This window comes from Anabrus simplex, chromosome 13, assembly GCF_040414725.1.
Source record: "Anabrus simplex isolate iqAnaSimp1 chromosome 13, ASM4041472v1, whole genome shotgun sequence".
Lineage (NCBI taxonomy): Eukaryota > Metazoa > Arthropoda > Insecta > Orthoptera > Tettigoniidae > Anabrus > Anabrus simplex.
This window is the reverse complement of record NC_090277.1, coordinates 72,158,043-72,176,876: the sequence shown is the minus strand read 5'-3', so window position 1 is coordinate 72,176,876 and position 18,834 is coordinate 72,158,043. Positions and strand designations below refer to the sequence as shown.

Sequence of the window (18,834 nt, the reverse complement as noted above, 5' to 3'; positions counted from 1 at the left end):
CGTCGACAACTCCTGCCATAGTGGAAGGCCGAAAGGTGCCATAATGCACCATAAAATCCTAAATTGCAATATTGTCATTGATAAGAGTCCTAAAAATAACCCAACATACAGCAATGCTCACACGTGTATCTCAGGGATTTTGAATTGAAAATAGAATGCGTATGTGCACACATGTACACGTGCCGACCTAATAACATACATGTGTTTTCAACACGCCGGAGAAAGTGTCATTCAAGTGCTGATAACAGCTATGGAAACACTTCTATCTTGACAAATGACTGTTTACAACATTTGACAACCTAAAAATAAACACGTCAGTATCTCCAGAACTTGGAGTGCGTGTGGGTGCCACTTCCAACTTCGTGTATCGTCAAACCGATTTATAAACTTCAGTTTTGTTTGATCTTCACCTGCTTCAAAGCTTCCGTCTTGCGAGGGAAAACATTCTCTTCAGACGAAACATTTTAATTAGGTAAGAGATATTGTGTGTCCAATGTTATCAAATAGCAACTAATGCATTCCTCGTTATTTTTAGAAGAATAATTTTTCTTTATCTGATGGTTGTTATACCTTCACTCGTTCATTCATCTATGATTACGGTCAAGTTTACATAATCCACCTGTCTTTCTATTCCTCAAAGGTATGCCTTCCTCTATAGCTCAGTGCGAGATTGGCGACCACTGGATTTAAATCTGGCAAAGGTGGTTCGACTTTTGAAAGGAGAAAAAAGTCCATCAGTTCACCGTGTCGTACTATGTTGACGTGTAAGAGATTGCAGGTAGAACACTCAGTGTTTACCCGAAAAAATAAATAATTAATACTCAACGATAGAGTAGCCTCCGTGACTCAGGGCCTCTCACCGCTGGGTTCCGTGGTTCAAATCCCGGTCACACCATGGGAGATTTGGGCTGGACAAAGCGGAGGCAGGATAGGTTTTTCTCCGGGTACTCCGGTTTTCCCTGTCATCTTTCATTCTAGCGACACTCTCCAATATCATTTCATTTTATCTGTCAGTCATAAATCATTGCCCCAGAGGAGTGCGACAGACTTCGGCAGCCGGCACAGTTCCTATCCTCGCCGCTAGATGGGGGCTTCAATCATCCCATTCCTGACCCGGTCGAATGACTGGAAATATGCTTGAGGATATTCAATAATTATTTTCCAGTGGTGTTGCAAAACTTACTCAAGGTTCATTCTTTCTGAAACCACCTATGGTACCGATTTTCGTTTTTATTTTATTTTCTGTATCCTCAGAGTATAGGGAGTAATCTGATCTAACAGCGTGGTTGGTTTTTCAATAAATACATTTTTTTAAATATTACATTTATGACTGAGTTATCACCAATATAATATCAGTCAGTGAAAGCATATAGGGCAGTTGCCCAGGTGGCAGATACTACTTCTACAAAATGTTTTCATTCCTCCCCTGAAGGAGGAGGCGGGTCTCCTGCACGGTGACGCCGTCTCTCAGGCCGGAAGACTTGTATCGGAGAAGTTGAGAGGGTTGGCGGCCGTGGCCTATTCTAGGAATTGTTCGGTCGGAGTGTAGAGCTGTAGGCCGATACTCACTTTACATCTGCCAACCGATGGCACATCTATCAATTGTTTACCTAGTTTTGTATCTTTAACTTAATTGTTTCAAAGAAGTTGGAAACTAAAATTAAAATTGCTAAATTATTCCAATCCGTAATTCCACTTCCTATAAACGAATATTTACCGAATTTGTTCACTTGAACACCAAATAAATTTTTATATTATGTTCTTTTTTTATTTGAAAAAGTTCGCTCAAGCTTATCGGTTTACGAATGTCATTCTGCGCCATGTCTCCGCTGACAGTTCGGCACATACCGCCTAGTCAAGCAGCCCATCTCTTTTCAGCCGAAAGTTTGCAACATTTCCGTAACACTACCCAGAGGAACTTGTGCTGCCTTCCTTCGAATCGTGTCCAGTTCTCGAATCAAGTCATCCTGGTGTGGGCCCCATACATTGGAACCATACCTTTCAGTAATTAAGGTCTTACCAATGACGTATTCACACTCTCCTTTACATTCTTACTACAACCCCTAAATAGTATCATAACCATATGAAGTGATCTGTAAGCTTTATTTGCAACCTTGGTAATGCAATAACCGCAGTGAAGATCTCCTAGGTACTTACGTATTCCTTCGGTAAAAACGTTTTATTCTACTACTAATTATTTTTAAAGTTCAGATTGATGCAAGAACACATGGTTAAAATTTCTTTTCATTTCTGACTCTTCCAGAGAAAAAATGCACATTTACATTTACAAAAAGAAACTGTTGTGAAATAAGGGATAAATGTGCACAGCTCACGTTACGCAGAACATGAGAAGTAAGAAGGATAGGAACAAAAATCAAGTTCATTTATAGAGAGCAAAGAGGGTGCATCATAACTATGCCGACAAAACTCGGGGGTGCTCTTTGTGTTATGTTATGGTGCAATCGGATTGGCGGAGATAATTGTTATTTTTTAGAAAATGAACTTACTTTGTTTCAAATTGACGAACTCGTATTCGTTATGCCGCTGCCGTGTTCCATGGAATGTAAGGGAAGGGAGGGGAAGTGCTCCACGCGTATGTACCAGTTTCCTCGTTCGACACGCTCAGGATTGCCCTTGTCTCTTACAAGTAATATTCACAGTTCGTTTGTTAAACAGTACAACAACACACTGTAATTAAGACACACACTTGTCAGTCAAGGAATGCACCAGATCGTCTCTCCTCTCCTCTCGTCCGTTGGTCGCAGTAACGTTCTTTATTATTATTATCATTATTATTTAAAATGCTCGAAGATGCCTCATGGTTGTGTTTTCCTTTATTCACAGCATTGCAAATGGAATGAAATGCTGAACGAACGAAACAATACACCCTAAGGTTTGATTACAGTAGATGCTCAATATACCCCCCCCCCTTTTTTTTTCGATGCACATATCACAGCAGTGTAGTAGTGACCTTTGGATTCTGTTGAGGATATTCCACTTCCCCTCCCTTCCCTTCTCCCTGACGCACAGCAACAGGCAGCGCTCATAGCTCAGACACTTTCATGTCCAGCTCCTTGGCTGAATACAGTATTCGGTGTAGTGCTCTTCGGTATCAGCTGGGAGATTTGTGAGTTTCAAAACACTACCCAAACCGGACACTGTACGGACGAGACGTGAAAACTGTGGAATATTACGTATGTGGATATTTGAACAGGAATTCAAGAACATAGTGACTGTGTTGATGTTAACTACAAATAACAGAGCGAATTGGTCGCGCAGCTGTGAGCTTGAATTCGGAAGATGGTAAGTTCGAACGCAATTCTCGGTAGGCCTCAAGAGTTTTCTCATTTTGACACCGGGCAAATGCTGGGGATGTAGCTTAATCAAGGCCATGGCCGCTTCCTTCCTAGGTGATGGTGTTGATTATTGTTTTAAGAGAAAATACAACTAGGCAATCATCGTCTATATAACATTAATCTGAGAGAAAAATGTAAGGGGTCCGACACTTCGAAAATGAAGATATCGGCCAAAGAAAGATAATGAAGGGCGTGAAAATGAAAGACTTCCTACACCTTGAATGCTCTAATAGCGCCGAGATCGGAAAAGAATAAGAGTTTACAGAGGGAGACCATATGTGATAAATGAAAGTGAGGCACCTAGCACAAGCAAATGGAAACAATGCCAGGACTCAGCTCAGGGCCCCGTGGTCGCCAATTCCGCTCCCAAGTTGAGAGCTCCTCGGGCCCTTTTTAGTCGCCTCTTACGACAGGCAGGGGTTACCGTGGGGTGTTATTCTACCGCCATCACCCACAGGGGTTGCTTCCTTCCTACTTCTAGCCCTTTCCTATACCATCGTCGCCACAAGACCTATCTGTGTCGGTACGACGTAAAATAAAAAGAAAAAATACGAAGAGCTGTATATATTCACGAAGGCAAATGTACAGTGGATGGCCGAGCATTTTCGGCAAGAAAATAATCAAACAAGCGGTGTTCTCAGTAAAATATTAGGGTCTTTCTGCGCTATTCTTATGACCCTGGTTTTCCGAGTGGGATGGATAGTCAGAAAGTTGTTGTGGGATCTAAAGAAAATTATTGCGTACAGTTCCCAACTACTATGTTGGGTAATGATTGTCAGTGAATTACTACCGTATGCACTCTTTTTGCTGCAACTATTTATTCTGCATATCACTTTTGAGTGACTCATTTTACTCGCAGTAATGTGAGTCAACTTTTAGCGCTCCGAGCCATGTGGCTGTGCGTTTCCGAGTGCAAAACCTTCGCCAAAAGTTACAACACTGAAAAATTATGACTTGCAGATCCAAATAAACTACAAACTACTGACCATCGCAAAATTAAAGAAATGAGTCCGTTATTCCGTCCTTGAAAATATTAACAAACATAGAGTTCAGTTGTTCGGTTTCTGATTAAATACGTTTATATGAAAAAACGTGTATACAATAAGTTAGTCCAGTCTTTTTAGTTCGCTCGAAGAAAATAACTTCAAATGCTTTATCCTCAAACCTTCCTTTTTTCAGTTCGCTCATGTGTTTACGACGCCTCAAATGTTCTTGGCCCATAGGAGGAATCAATCAATCAATTAATCAATCAATCAATCAATCAATCAATCAATCAATCAATCAATCAATCAATCAATCAATCAATCAATCATTACTGATCTGCATTTAGGGCAGTCGCCCAGGTGGCAGATTCCCTATCTGTTGTTTTCCTAGCCTTTTCTTAAATGATCGCAAAAAAAATTGGAAAATTATTGAACATTTCCCTTGGTAAGTTATTCCAATTCTCTCCCTCTCCTTTACATCCTTACTACAAACCCTAAATACACTCATAACCATGTGCGGAGATCTGTAACCTTTATTAACAATCATATTTATGTGATTACCCCAATGAAGGTCTTTTCTTATGTTAACACCTAGGTACTTACATTGATCCCCAAAAGGAACTTTCACCCAATCAACGCCGTAATTAAAACTGAGAGGACTTATCCTATTTGTGAAACTCACAACCTGACTTTTGACCCCGTTGATCATCATGCCGTTGTCCACCGTCCATCTCACAACACTATCGAGGTCACCATGCAGCCGCTCACAAACTTGTAACTTATTTATTACTCTGTGCAAAATAACATCATCTGCAAACAGCCTTATCTCTGATTCCACTTCTTTACACATATCATTGATATATATAAGAAAATATAAAGGTCCAATAATACTGCATTGAGGAATTGCGCTCTTAATTATTACAAGGTCAGATAAAGCTTCGCCTACTCTAATTCTCTGAGTTCTATTTTCTAGAAATATAGCCACCCATTCAGTCACTCTTTTCTAGTCCAATTGCACTCATTTTTGCCAGTAGTCTTCCGTGATCTACCCTATTAAATGCCTTTGATAGGACAATCGCAATACAGTCCATTTTGCCTCCAGAATCCAGGATATCTGCTGTATCTTACTGAAATCCTACAAGCTGAGCTTCAGTGGAATAACCTTTCCTAACCCCAAACTGCCTTTTGTCAAACCATTTATTAATTTCGCAAACATGTCTTATATAATCAGAAAGAATGCTTTCCCAAAGCTTACAGGCAATGCATGTCAAACTGACCGGCCTGTAATTTTCTTTTTGCTAGTTGCTTTACGTCGCACCGACACAGATAGGTCGTATGGCGACGATGGGACAGGAAAGGGCTAGGAGTGGAAACGAAGCGGCCGTGGCCTTAATTAAGGTACAGCCCCAGCATTTGCCTGGTGTGAAAATGGGAAACCACGGAAAACCATTTTCAGGGCTGCCGACAGTGGGGTTCGAACCTACTATCTCCGGAATACTGGATACTGGCCGCACTTAAGCGACTGCAGCTATCGAGCTCGGTCTGTAATTTTCAGCTTTATGCCTGTCACCCTTTCCTTTATACACAGGGACTACTATAGCAACTCTCCATTAATTTGGTATAGCTCCTTCACCTAAACAATAATCAAATAAGTATTTCAGATATGGTACTACATTCCAACCCATTGCCTTTAGTATATCCCCAGAAATCTTATCAAAGAAGTTGGCAGCAGTTACCCTGTATGGTCCGACCTAGATACATAACCCTCTGTCAATCAACTGCCATCTCCAACATGAAGCGTATTACGGTACCCAAGATGAAATTAAAAAGGAAAATAGTCACCGTTATAAAATCACTTCAACCATAATTCCCCTAACTCCCATTCATACCTTCCCCAAATCCAGCTCACCCAAACATGGATATTAACAATATGTCAAAAACTGTAATAATATACACTCCGACACAATTATCGCACTTCGAAAATATCTCAACTGGAGGATGGCGCTATTGAAACTACTACAAATCTACGATCAACTAACTAGACAAACGTTTTGACAACACTTTTCTTCCCTATTGATTAATTTGGAAATTCTGGTACAAAATATCTTCATCGTAATTGATAAGAAAAAATTAACTGGCAAGAAAATTGTAGTAGATGTGCCTACCAGGTTAGAAGTGGATGGTTTTGAAACCCTACATACTTCGTCAAGCTGTCTCAATTAGCCATTATCTACATTATTATTATTATTATTATTATTATTATTATTATTATTATTAGTGATAAGAGTGTGGGTCTTCGGATTTCGAGATAGTGGGTTCACATCCGGTCGAGGTAGTTGAATTTTTGAAGGGCGGATGAAAGTCCATTCGACATTCCATGTCGTACGAATGTCGGCATGTAAGGGATCTCTGGTGACACATTTGGTGTTTACCCGATAACATTCATTAAATCTCAGCAGTAGACACCCAAGAGAGTTTCGGTTTACTCGGTCTGCCATCTAGTGGGCCTAGAGTAAAACGGAACGTCGAAATTGACGAGCAGACAGCCAGATGGCGTCACACGGTAGCTGAGGCTATACGATTATTATTATTATTATTATTATTATTATTATTATTATTATTATTATTATTATTATGTGATTAGTTTTCATTCCAACGAATCAAGTACTAGCCATAAGAAGTGGCTTTCCTGTCAATCTACTGAAGGCAACGTAATATGAATATGTCTACTTCATACGTTACCATATGATAATCATGATAATATAAGAAAGAAAGGGAGGATTATTTAGGAAGACCTACGCACCCAAAAAACAACAGCAAGTGAGTTCACGATCCTTCCGAGACCAAACACAAAGCTGAATGGAAAGTCTGAAAAATATATTAACTACAGTAAAGGAAAGGAGGCTGGATTTTTCATGCACACAATAAAAGAATGGAGAAAGAATAGCAAAGATCCTCACCTTCCAGGAGAACAGAAACACCCAAGTCCCGTGGGTGTAAGAAGTCCATAATGACTTATAAAAATGTTGGATCAAGACAGAAGAAGTAGAAAACCGGGAAATGGAGAGAAAGAAGAAAAGTGTCTGTCCGAGGAGAAATCAGGAATATTTTGTGAAGACGATCGATTAAGGCAAGAGACAATATGATAACGTATTCGTGAAAGAAGGAAAAAGAAAAATAAGTAAGGAAGTTTATGACAATTTGTGTTATCGTAGCCCACAGCTGGCTGAAACCTGTAATACTACTACTAGTGGGAAAGGGCACGACGACGTTACACAGAAGGGCCCAAAGACGAAACATAAAGACAGGAGGCTCAGAACCAGCAAAGAATTGTATCAGAAGGTAGGAGTGGTTAAAGAGAAGGATGAAAATGGAGAGGAACCGACTGACGATACCAGTCAAAATGATCTCGCGAGGTGAGAACTGACTTGGCCAAGATTGAGGGGAAAGAGGAAAATATAATGGACATAAATATATTTAGTCAACAAATGCAGTAGTTCAGAGGTTTCCGGGAAACATGGAAGGAGCTAGTAAAGAAGAAAATATCCTACATAGAGAACGGTAGCGAGCAGTGGACAAAAGAATGAAAAGATCCTGGCAGAAAATGAAGAAGCCAGAGACAGTGAAACACAAAGTAAATATTGCATACACGAAACTGAAAATAATAATAATAATAATAATAATAATAATAATAATAATAATAATAATAATAATAATAATAATAAAATATTAGTACGCCAGAATACTAGAATTAACGAAGCCCCGTAAACCTAACAAAGACGAGTGACTGTTTAACCTTAGATAAGAGAGAGAGAGAGAGTCGTTGAAGCAGCTGTGCCGCTGACCACGGGACATTTAAAACTAACATTATACTTAGGATATAATCAACAAATGATGGAGCAAATTTGGTACAAACTATTTCAGTTGTTAGTGAAACACGAACAAACAGGACAGACATAAAGAGATAAGGACAACATATCTAATTGTTTCCGTATTGATTTCGTATACGCTTTTAACACAGCTGATAACATTGGCAGTTCTCGTGTACAATATTTAACAACACTGTTCTTCGTATTATCAGCCAATTGCTTACACCTAACATGTGATTAATGAAGCAGTGTGAAGTATTTCTGATCACGGTGCGGATGAACGCCTTCTTATTTTGGTAGCAGCATCAGCCTCCAGTTTTCTCCATAATTCCTCCCTCTCCTTTTCTCGCTTCTTCTCTTTCTGCCTCTCTGCTTTGTAGGTAGCAGTTAGCTCGTCAAACAGTTTACCATTCATCTCCATGAATGTTTTCAGGACATTGTATACTAATGCCACAATCGTTTGATTCCAATGTTCTTTGCTTATCCGATACAGAGCAGGAAACATAATGGGCATTATGACTTGATTATTTTCCTCGATCAGAGTCATGATATATTCGTTGTTCCAGTAAAAGAGCGCACGCTCTGCAACTTGAAAATGAGGACTGGAAACGCATTTAGCGATTTGTCGGAAAAGAGGTTCTTGTACTTTAACAAACTGTGCTGGCTCTATTATATCCAATATTTCTTCAATTTCTCCTAAAAACATTATCTCTTTCTGGCTGCAAGTCTTCGGCCAGTATCTTAAAATAGCTTTCACAACTGGTTCAGTAAGTGTAGGATCTTTCTCTATGAACTGTACGACACAATAAGCCAGAGGAGCGTGGTACAAGGATAAGAATTTCGCCTTATGTAGTGGTAACAACACTCTGGTTAAGAACTGCTTGTGTTCTGGCTTTAGTGGCAAAGCAAAGCCATTAATAATACTTCCTAAAATCTCCAGTAGTTCACTTACACCATTGAAGCGTTCAGTTTCGTACACGAATTTCAAAAACATGTTATTAATATGTTTGCGAATAAATGCTCTCAAACCTAAAAACTTTCCGTAAATTCGATGTAAAACTGTCTTTAAAAAATCTCTTTCGCGAGGATCTTCACTGTCAAATAATTCTAATAACTGTAGCACGAACTTTTGATCAATATATTTCTTACCAATAGTCGGTTGGAACTCAGGTGACTCTAAAAATCTTAATAACAACTCGTAAACTAGTTGAAGATGAGGCCAGGATGCCTCCAGAGTTGGGTCGTCCTCTTCAGGATCGAATTCTGGATTTTCACTTGGTGGCAATGTACGAAATAAATTTGCAGAGACCATTTTTACAATCTCTGGGTATACAGGTTCGGTAAGAACTCCTCTACCAGTCGTTATGAAATCTATTAGTTCGTTCAATGTAGAGCGTTTGATTTCTTTACCCATCAGGTCACATACTGGATCCATAAAATTGAAAATCTTACAGCACTGTCTTAATTTACGAATGAACAGTTCTTCTTGCTCAATACTGGGCACATCCTTTAAGTTTGGAAGAACTTGTAATTCTAATTCGGCCCCTTCTTTATATTTCGAACAGCCTTGAGATTTCTTCACTTTCTTCTTTGGAGATCTTTTGTTATAGGGATCTATGCGATCCACAAATGTCGACCCACCAACAGCTAAACTGTCCTTGCTCATTTTTTCTGCTTTAAAATATTTAGGAACAGTCGAAAGGTAATTTCATGTCTTAAGACAGCTGGCATCAAACTAACGCAGATCTCTTGGTGTAGTGAAGCCTCTACAACGTAGCTTGTCGTTCATGTGCAACATTTCACAGCAACATGTGATAGGTTACACGAAAAGTGAAATCTGCGATACGACAGTTTTGGTTAAATTTATCGAAGTAATTAACTACATTATACACCTCCGTATTTCTTCGAAACATTTAATACAAAATCTTTAAAAATACTTGCCCGATGAAACAAATTCTCATGGCTAATTTTACTAGAATCTTGATCTGACAGCCGGAAAAAGGTGATCCAAAAGCTCCTGTTTACTGCAGGTAACAAACCACGATCAAATAAAGCAACATACCAACTTCAAGGAAAGTTACGGAAAATTTACCTTTTCTTCTTGAAGTGGCATGTCGGTTTCCCGAACTTAGGCAATTACTCTCTGTTGAGCCAGCGGGAAGACGATTTCAGTTGCCCCATTCCTTGATATTCCTTGATATTGATGTGTGGTCTGACAGCTCTTTGCTTGCCTTTCATTATTGACTGCTGCTCTTTCATCATGATAAAGTTATCAGTTGTTGGCACGTTTTCGCCGTAGTATCGAGACGTAGTAAACAGATTACACTAATGTTTTCTGCATGACTCGACCAGAATGGAGATATTATGGATGGAGAATCAATCGCAACCTTTTTTATAGAGGGCATTTCTTTCTCTTTCTAATAGACTACATATAAATGAGAAATGAACGAGATGTGTTCTGTATGAGCAACGCCCTCTGTAACTCACACTCCATGAGGTTCTTAGAATTGCAGATAGACGGAGAGGAATGTAAACAAGCATACAGATAGAAGTGGGGACAGGTAGAAGACCTGACTTGACACGTTAGATAGTTAATTCAGTACAAATCTATTTACAAGTGGATGATTATGACTATACGCCAGTAAATTAACTCATTTTATCTTTATGTCTCTTTTATTATTTATTGCGATTGGTAACCAAGCGACATATATGGCCCGAGAATTCTGTTTCAGTACATTGTCCTAGGTCTACTATGCTGGCCTTAAGATTATCTATTCAGTGATCATTTTATCGTATCAGACTCCCTTTACAATATACGCTATGTGGTTCACTGTGTCATCACAGACTTCTTAAATCCATAAAATAATATCAGTCGTGTCTTGAAAACCTCTTCCGATGTTTTACGGTAGCTATACAATAATTTTGCAAGTAATTATTTCCTGACTTGTCTGGTCCGTCATCCAAGCGGATTCAAATGTATTCGTTTTCTTTAATCGAGGAATTTTACAGGAGAGAGCAGCGGATGTAACTTCTGAGACGGAAATAGTTGCACCTTGTGCCAGATATGGCGTATGTCCATCAATATGGCGACTTTAGATTTGTCCAGGAGAAAGAGTGAATGATTTACGATCTTTATTTGCTACGTGTACTAATTGAGAATAATGGCAACCAGATGTATATTAGCAGAAATATACATTTTTCACAGATCATTATTGAAAAGCAATCTACACCCTGTCATTGTAATGGGTAGAATGTGTGCTTTCCGCGGATGGTGGTATTTATTTGAATACTCTGTTAATATTTTAAACGTTCGTTTCTGTTCAGTGACAGTCCTTCGGTCTACATATTTAGCGTTTAGCAAGCGTTTGTGTCATCACAATAACTGGTATCAGAATATTTTAAATCATTTGGGAACACGCCCAACAAGATGGCGGACATACGCAGACGAGACGGCTCATCACATAGGAAACATTCCAGTTGTCCTGTTCATATGCATTGTTCTTACCAGTGAACGTGTAAACTATCACTATCAAATCACTATGTCGATGCTCTTAATAGGTTGATCAGCGAAGGCCGAGATATAATTTTAGTTCATGGATCAGCCATACTTCATCTTATGGAGTAATATGGTGGGTTACAGCAGTGAGCGTGCTAACAGCATTACGTCTAGTGAATATTACAATGTGGTCAGCACTCGTCGTGTTACCCCGTGTGGGTGGGGAACGCAGATAAAGAATACACCCATGGTATTCCCTGCCGGTCGTAAGAGGCGACTGAAAGGGGATCAGGGGCTCTCAACTTGGGAGCGGGTGTTGGCGACCACGGGACCCTTAGCTGAGTCCTAGTCCTGTTGTTTCTTCTACTTACTTGTACCAGCCTCCTCACTTTCATCTATCCTGTCCCACCTCCCTTGGTCAACTATTATTCTTTTCCTACCCCGACGGTATTAGAGCATTCGAGGCCTAGGGAGCCTTTCATTTTCACGCCCTTCGTGGCCCTTGTCTTTCTTTGACCTATGCCTTCATTTTTCGAAGTGACGGATCCCTTCTTTTATCTCTGTCTACCCACTGTGAGTGGGGAACGCAGACGAAGAATACACCCACGGTATCCCCTGCCTGTCGTAAGAGGGGACTAAATGGGACGACCAATGGATGATTGAAATAGAACCATGAGACTACTTGTGATTAGTACCATCACGCGGGGAACACCATGGGTCGCCTTTACTTGTGAGTAGTACACAATAGGTTTGTGATTAGTAGCGGCAGAGAACGGTTCACTGTAGGTTTACAGACCTGTGATTAGTACCACAATGTGTGGAGCACCGTAAGTCTACGTTACCTGTGAGCACTACCACAATGTGTGGAGCACCGTAAGTCTACGTTACCTGTGAGCACTACCACAATGTGTGGAGCACCGTAAGTCTACGTTACCTGTGAGCACTACCACAATGTGTGGAGCACCGTAAGTCTACGTTACCTGTGAGCACTACCACAATGTGTGGAGCACCGTAAGTCTACGTTACCTGTGAGTATTACCACAATGTGTGGAGCACCGTAAGTCTACGTTACCTGTGAGCACTACCACAATGTGTGGAGCACCCTAAGTCTACGTTACCTGTGAGCACTACCACAATGTGTGGAGCACCGTAAGTCTACGTTACCTGTGAGCACTACCACAATGTGTGGAGCACCGTAAGTCTACGTTACCTGTGAGCACTACCACAATGTGTGGAGCACCGTAAGTCTACGTTACCTGTGAGCACTACCACAATGTGTGGAGCACCGTAAGTCTACGTTACCTGTGAGTATTACCACAATGTGTGGAGCACCGTAAGTCTACGTTACCTGTGAGTATTACCACAATGTGTGGAGCACCGTAAGTCTACGTTACCTGTGAGCACTACCACAATGTGTGGAGCACCGTAAGTCTACGTTACCTGTGAGTATTACCACAATGTGTGGAGCACCGTAAGTCTACGTTACCTGTGAGTATTACCACAATGTGTGGAGCACCGTAAGTCTACGTTACCTGTGAGCACTACCACAATGTGTGGAGCACCGTAAGTCTACGTTACCTGTGAGTATTACCACAGTGTGTGGAGCACCGTAAGTCTACGTTACCTGTGAGTATTACCACAATGTGTGGAGCACCGTAAGTCTACGTTACCTGTGAGCACTACCACAATGTGTGGAGCACCGTAAGTCTACGTTACCTGTGAGTATTACCACAATGTGTGGAGCACCGTAAGTCTACGTTACCTGTGAGCACTACCACAATGTGTGGAGCACCGTAAGTCTACGTTACCTGTGAGTATTACCACAATGTGAGGAACACCATAAGTCTACTTTACTTGTGATTAGTACCGCTACATGAGAAATACCATGGTTCATCTTTACTAGCGATAAGTATCGTTTGAGGGACCGTTGACCTTGTTTTTGGACCCCTTTAGACAACAAGCATCATCGATTCCGGACTGTGCTTTGGAAGCAGTTCGCTAGTCAGTAGTACTATCGCTTTAAGATAGATTTTTGGAAGGTGGGGCATCGCGGGTCGGGTCCACTGATTGCTTTGAGTTCATAATCATTGTTCATCGTCGTCTTTTTAAATATTCTAGTCAGTGAATTAATTTAGAATTATTTTTAACTTTCAGTATTGCGAGTTGGATCCGCTGATAATTTTAAATTCATATTCATGCAGTCATTCTTCATCATCACGTTTTGAATTCTGATCGGTGGATGAGTTTTGGACTTTTAAATTGTCATTACATTTCGTACCATTAGGGGCCGATGAACTAGACGTTAGGCCCCTTTAGAAAACAAACATCATCATCGTCATCATCAAGTATGAAAGTTGTTGAGGTATGAGTGGTCCGGTGTTACATATAGTCAGTCGTGCTGCATTAGTATTTTGTAACCCAGTGTGGAAAGCATGGCAAGCTACCTCACTCCTCATCTCTCTCAGTTGTGTTGTTTTGCATCAGTCCACAGACAACATCTGCTCTAATATGCTTTTCATATTCATACCTTGCTCTACACGTACTGTTCTTACCGCCTACACTACCCTCAAACCCTAACTGAACAAGTGTCTTACGATATCTCTTCTTCTCGGCAAAGTTAACCAAATCAATCTCCTCTCACCAATTCGATTCAGTATCTCTTCATTTGTGATTCTATCTACCCACCTTATCTTCAGCATTCTTCTGTAACACCACATTTCAAAAGCTTCTAATCTCTTTCTTCCTGAGCTAGTTATCGTCCATGTTTCGCTTCCATACAGTGCTACGCTCCAGACGAAGCTTTTCAAAAACATCTTTCTAATTCCTATATCAGTGTTCGAAGTGAGCAAATTTCCTTTGTTAAGGGAGGCCTAATTTGCTTATTCTAATCTGCATTTTATGCCCTCCTTACTCCTTCCATCGTTAGTTATTTTACTACCCAAGTAGCCATATGTCTGTACTTCATTTCATAATCTAATATTTCCTGCATCACGAGACTTAATTCGACTACTCCCTATTACTTTTGTTTTCGGTGTATTTATTTTCATCTTGTACTCCTTCTCCAAGATTATATGTTCATACCATTCGACAATTTCTACAGATTATCTGGAGACTTAGATAAAGTAACAATAGAATATTTTTCCTGTTTTTGGATTGTGATTTCCTTCCCAAATTCCTCTTTGATTTCCTCCGGATTGCTGCTTCTTTTTCATAGCACTCAATTCTAAAAACTGCATGCTGATCTTTTTACAGACTGTAAACAGCCCTTCTCTTCTAGTACGTCTCATTATGGCCCCACCATTGGATTATTCCGTATAACCCCATAACTTTTGATGGTGGTATTTTAGGATCCAACTAGCTTCCAGGCTGAAGGCTTAGCAGAGAGACCTTCTCCTATCGAGGTGCTCAAAGTAACGTAGTTTTGTCGCGTAAAACAATAATGAAAACCTACAACCTGTTTTCCAGTCAATGACCGGGTCAGGGATGGAATGAATGTAGCCCCCATCTTGCGGCGAGGATAGGAATTGTACCGGCTGCCGAAGCCTGCCGCACTCCTCTGGGGCAATGATTAATGACTGAAAGGTGAAATGAAACTCTATTGGAGAGTGTTGCTGGATTGAAACATGACAGGGAAAACCGGAGTACCCAGAGAAAAACCTGTCCCGCCTCCACTTTGTCCAGCACAAATCTCACATGGAGTGACCGGGATTTGAACCACGGAACCCAGCGGTGAGAGGCCGATGCGCTGCCGCCTGAGCCACGGAGGCTACTCCCTTAATACAATAATCACCACTATAACCACCACCTAATCGTATCAGCTGCAAGTAACAAGAGCTCGTCGGTATAACATTACTTCCTGCGTTGCTTATGCATTCAGCCTCGAGAAAGTAACTTAATGAACATCCGATTTTGGAGTTTCGTAAGATACTCATACATTTTAAACTCTGTATAATATAATTCTATTGCATAAAAGATGAAAACTGTAGAGCGAGTTCCCGACACCACAACCTCAAATGTGTTTAAAGGAAAAATAAATGGGATCCTGTCTATGAGGTGTTTCGTAGTAATTCAGCCAATACCACTTGTAGGATGAGAGAAGGCTAATCTCCCAATGTCTAACTCTCGTAGGAATGGAAAGCCTTTTTTTCTATTTTAAATAATAGATTCATCGAAAAAAAAAATCTTTTCTTGGCATGAATATGTTTTGGTGCTGGTGATGTATCAGGAATTAGCGTCTTCTGTTTCCTCACAGCATTGTAACCAGTGTTCGTCTATTGTACACCAGCCGTCTTAAAGTCCTTATACAGTTGTTTAACACATTCAATGAATGCGTTGCATATTTTTCTTACTAATAAGGTGATGTACACAATGTATTTCTATATTGCACGTATACACTCGTTCCGAGCCGTTGGAATCTCTTCCTGCAGTCTACTGACGTATTTCGTACGTTCACCGCCTTTATGATCGCTTTTGCTGGTTACTCACGAGGAAAACTTTCCGAAAAGTCGCATGGTAGGACGAATAAACTTAGCATACCGAAAAGGCCGTGAAGATCAGCCGACTCACCCTGTATGTCTTGACAAATAGAGAAAAGTTACGATAGAATGTTCGAATAACCAAGAATAGAACAGTAATACACAGATTTTAGCGGTATATTATTGTCGTTACTAACAATAAGGTCACTAATAATAATTGTTAACATCATTCCACGTCCATGTAAGAAGTGCTGTGAGAACTTGAAGTTCGCACGATATAAGGCCACCTCTTGGATTTTTCATTAAGTCATTTCTGATTGTATTAATAACAATCCCGGTCAGCCCATGTGAGATTTCTGCTGGACGAAGCTGAGGCGGGATAGGTTTTTCCTGTTATCCTCCATTACAGCGACACGCTCCAATGTCATTTCATTTCATATATTTATTTTTTATTTTTTGCTAGGGGCTTTACGTCGCACCGACACAGATAGGTCTTATGGCGACGATCATTTCATATATTAGTCATTAATCATTGCCCCAGAGGAGTGAGACAGGCTTCGGCAGCCGGTACATTTCCTATCCTCGTCACTAGTTGGGGGCTTCATTCATTCCACTCCTGACCCGGTTGAATGACTGGAAACAGGCTGTGGATTTTCTTTTTCTTTTTCATAGATCGGCTTAAATAGGTCCGGTTTACACTCCATCTGGTAGAGAGAAAACGGAACGTTGAAACTGACGCTCAGACTTCCTGCATGTCGTCAATTAAAGCTGAATGTTCGTGATATCTGGGGCCATATTATTATTATTATTATTATTATTATTATTATTATTATTATTATTATTATTAGACGACTTGGGGAATGCTCGGCGGATTGACGAAGCTTACTGTAATCCCTGCATTAGTACAAGCTGCACGAGATCAATTTAGTGGATAAATTTGTGATTTCCATTAACGTGACGAATGAAACAGGCTGTGAAATATTACCAACAACAGGACACTAAACATAACATAATTCACTGATTCAGCTACAGAGTACCGGTGACAGATTAACGAGGGAAACGTCAAGAGGAACACGGCCCTTAATTAAAGAGGAGGGGGCTAGGCAGCAAGTGTATGGGTCCATTGTTTAGTGTATTATATCGTGAGTGTTAATTCATTCCCTCAGTTATTAGAAGCTGAATAAACATTTACAATCAAAAATAAAAATGGCGAAATTTATGAACCCGGAAGCGCACTTGATCACAGCTGGAACAATGCTGTTGAAAATAGGTCCCGGACTGAACAGGCAAGAGAGTGAGCAAACTTCCCTGTAACAATCTCCGTCTCCGTATACATCAGTGTTATGTATTTACGGTCCTGAGACTTGGACCCTAACAGAGAAGACCACCAGATAACCTCGATCTTTTGAGATGTGGTGCTACGTACGTATGTTCACAATATCATGGCTTGACAGAATACGTAACACTGAGGCACTTCAACGCCTGAACAACATAAACAACTTGAGTACTTTGGCCATATCATTAGACTCTTCCAGCATATCTTACAAGGTAAAATTGAAGGAAGGAGAAGTAGGAGAAGAAGGAGAATATCTTGGCTAAGGAATCTACGAGAATGGCATGGGTTCAGTAGCCCCACTCTTTTCCCAGTTGCTGAGAACAAGAAGCAGATCACCCTGATTACAGCCGACACCCATTGACGATATGGTAGAAGAAGAAGTTATTAACTAGCGAACGGTACAGATTTCTCACGGGAGTAATTTTGAATTTGAGGAAAGCAACGGGAAACTAGCTCACGCATTTTTCTAGTACACCCCTTCAGTGATACATGGGCTGATGGCAGAGCTGTTGAGGTCCAAACCAGCCTTCGGGCTGAGCACACAACACACATAGTGATAGGAATTACAAGATTTCCTTGCAGACAACATCAGTTGTTCCACGTCCTTCCGACCCCCTCTATGAGTGTCGACTTCGTGATTTTTTCGCCGCCTTGTCCTTTGCTGTAGAGGGGTGCCAGGAAGGAAGTTAGGATTGCTTCACGTCTTTCTACATTTCTTCTGAAGCCAAACTGATTTTTTACCAACTCAGCTCCAACTTGTCTTTGCATTCTCCTGTAAATAATACGTGTTAAAAATGTTTCAAGCGTTTATTCGTGTAGAAGACGGTGTAAGGGTAGCGTGTCTGCCTCATACTCGAGGACCCCGGGTTCGATTCCCAGTCAGGTCGTGGATTTTTACATGGATCTGAGGGCTGCTTCATGATCCAGTTAGCCTACGTGATAACAATTGACAAGTTATGTGACGGTAAGATAGAGGCCACGGTCTGGAAAACCGAGAGAATTCGTCGTGCTGACCACACGACACCTCGTAATCTGCAGGATTTTGGGCTGGGGAACAAATCTGGTGTTTTTCTCAAGCCGAATCCACTGGAAAACTGTCAGTCCGATACAAAAGATTCGCAATTTAATGGACTTTCATTTTACGGACAATAGTTACGCCTAATAGTCTGTTAAATCGAGACTTTACTTTATTTCTTCGAAGTGTCGGATCTGTTCCATATTTCCCTTGATTAGTATTAAAAGAGGCTGATTGCCGAGTTAATCACCTCCACGTTTATTACGTACACCATGTATTGTCATATCTTGATTTGCATGAAGGA

The 18,834-nt window shown here is 40.6% G+C and overlaps 2 protein-coding genes across 2 annotated transcripts in view; one reads left to right on the top strand and one right to left on the bottom strand.

Moving 5' to 3' along the window:
- The window catches only part of LOC136885014 (guanylate cyclase 32E), a 355,176-nt gene that overhangs the window by 25,261 nt on the left and 311,081 nt on the right, over positions 1 to 18,834 (top strand). The window lies entirely within an intron of this gene.
- On the bottom strand, positions 8,474 to 9,874 carry LOC136885015 (serine/threonine-protein phosphatase 2A 56 kDa regulatory subunit epsilon isoform-like). Its single transcript, XM_067157398.2, has one exon. It carries the CDS (start codon positions 9,872 to 9,874, stop codon positions 8,474 to 8,476), a length of 1,401 nt encoding a protein of 466 aa, XP_067013499.1.

Coding starts and splice junctions, on each gene's coding strand:
- LOC136885015 (XM_067157398.2), bottom strand. CDS start 9,874: ATGAGCAAGGACAGTTTAGCTGTTGGTGGGTCGACATTTGTGGATCGC.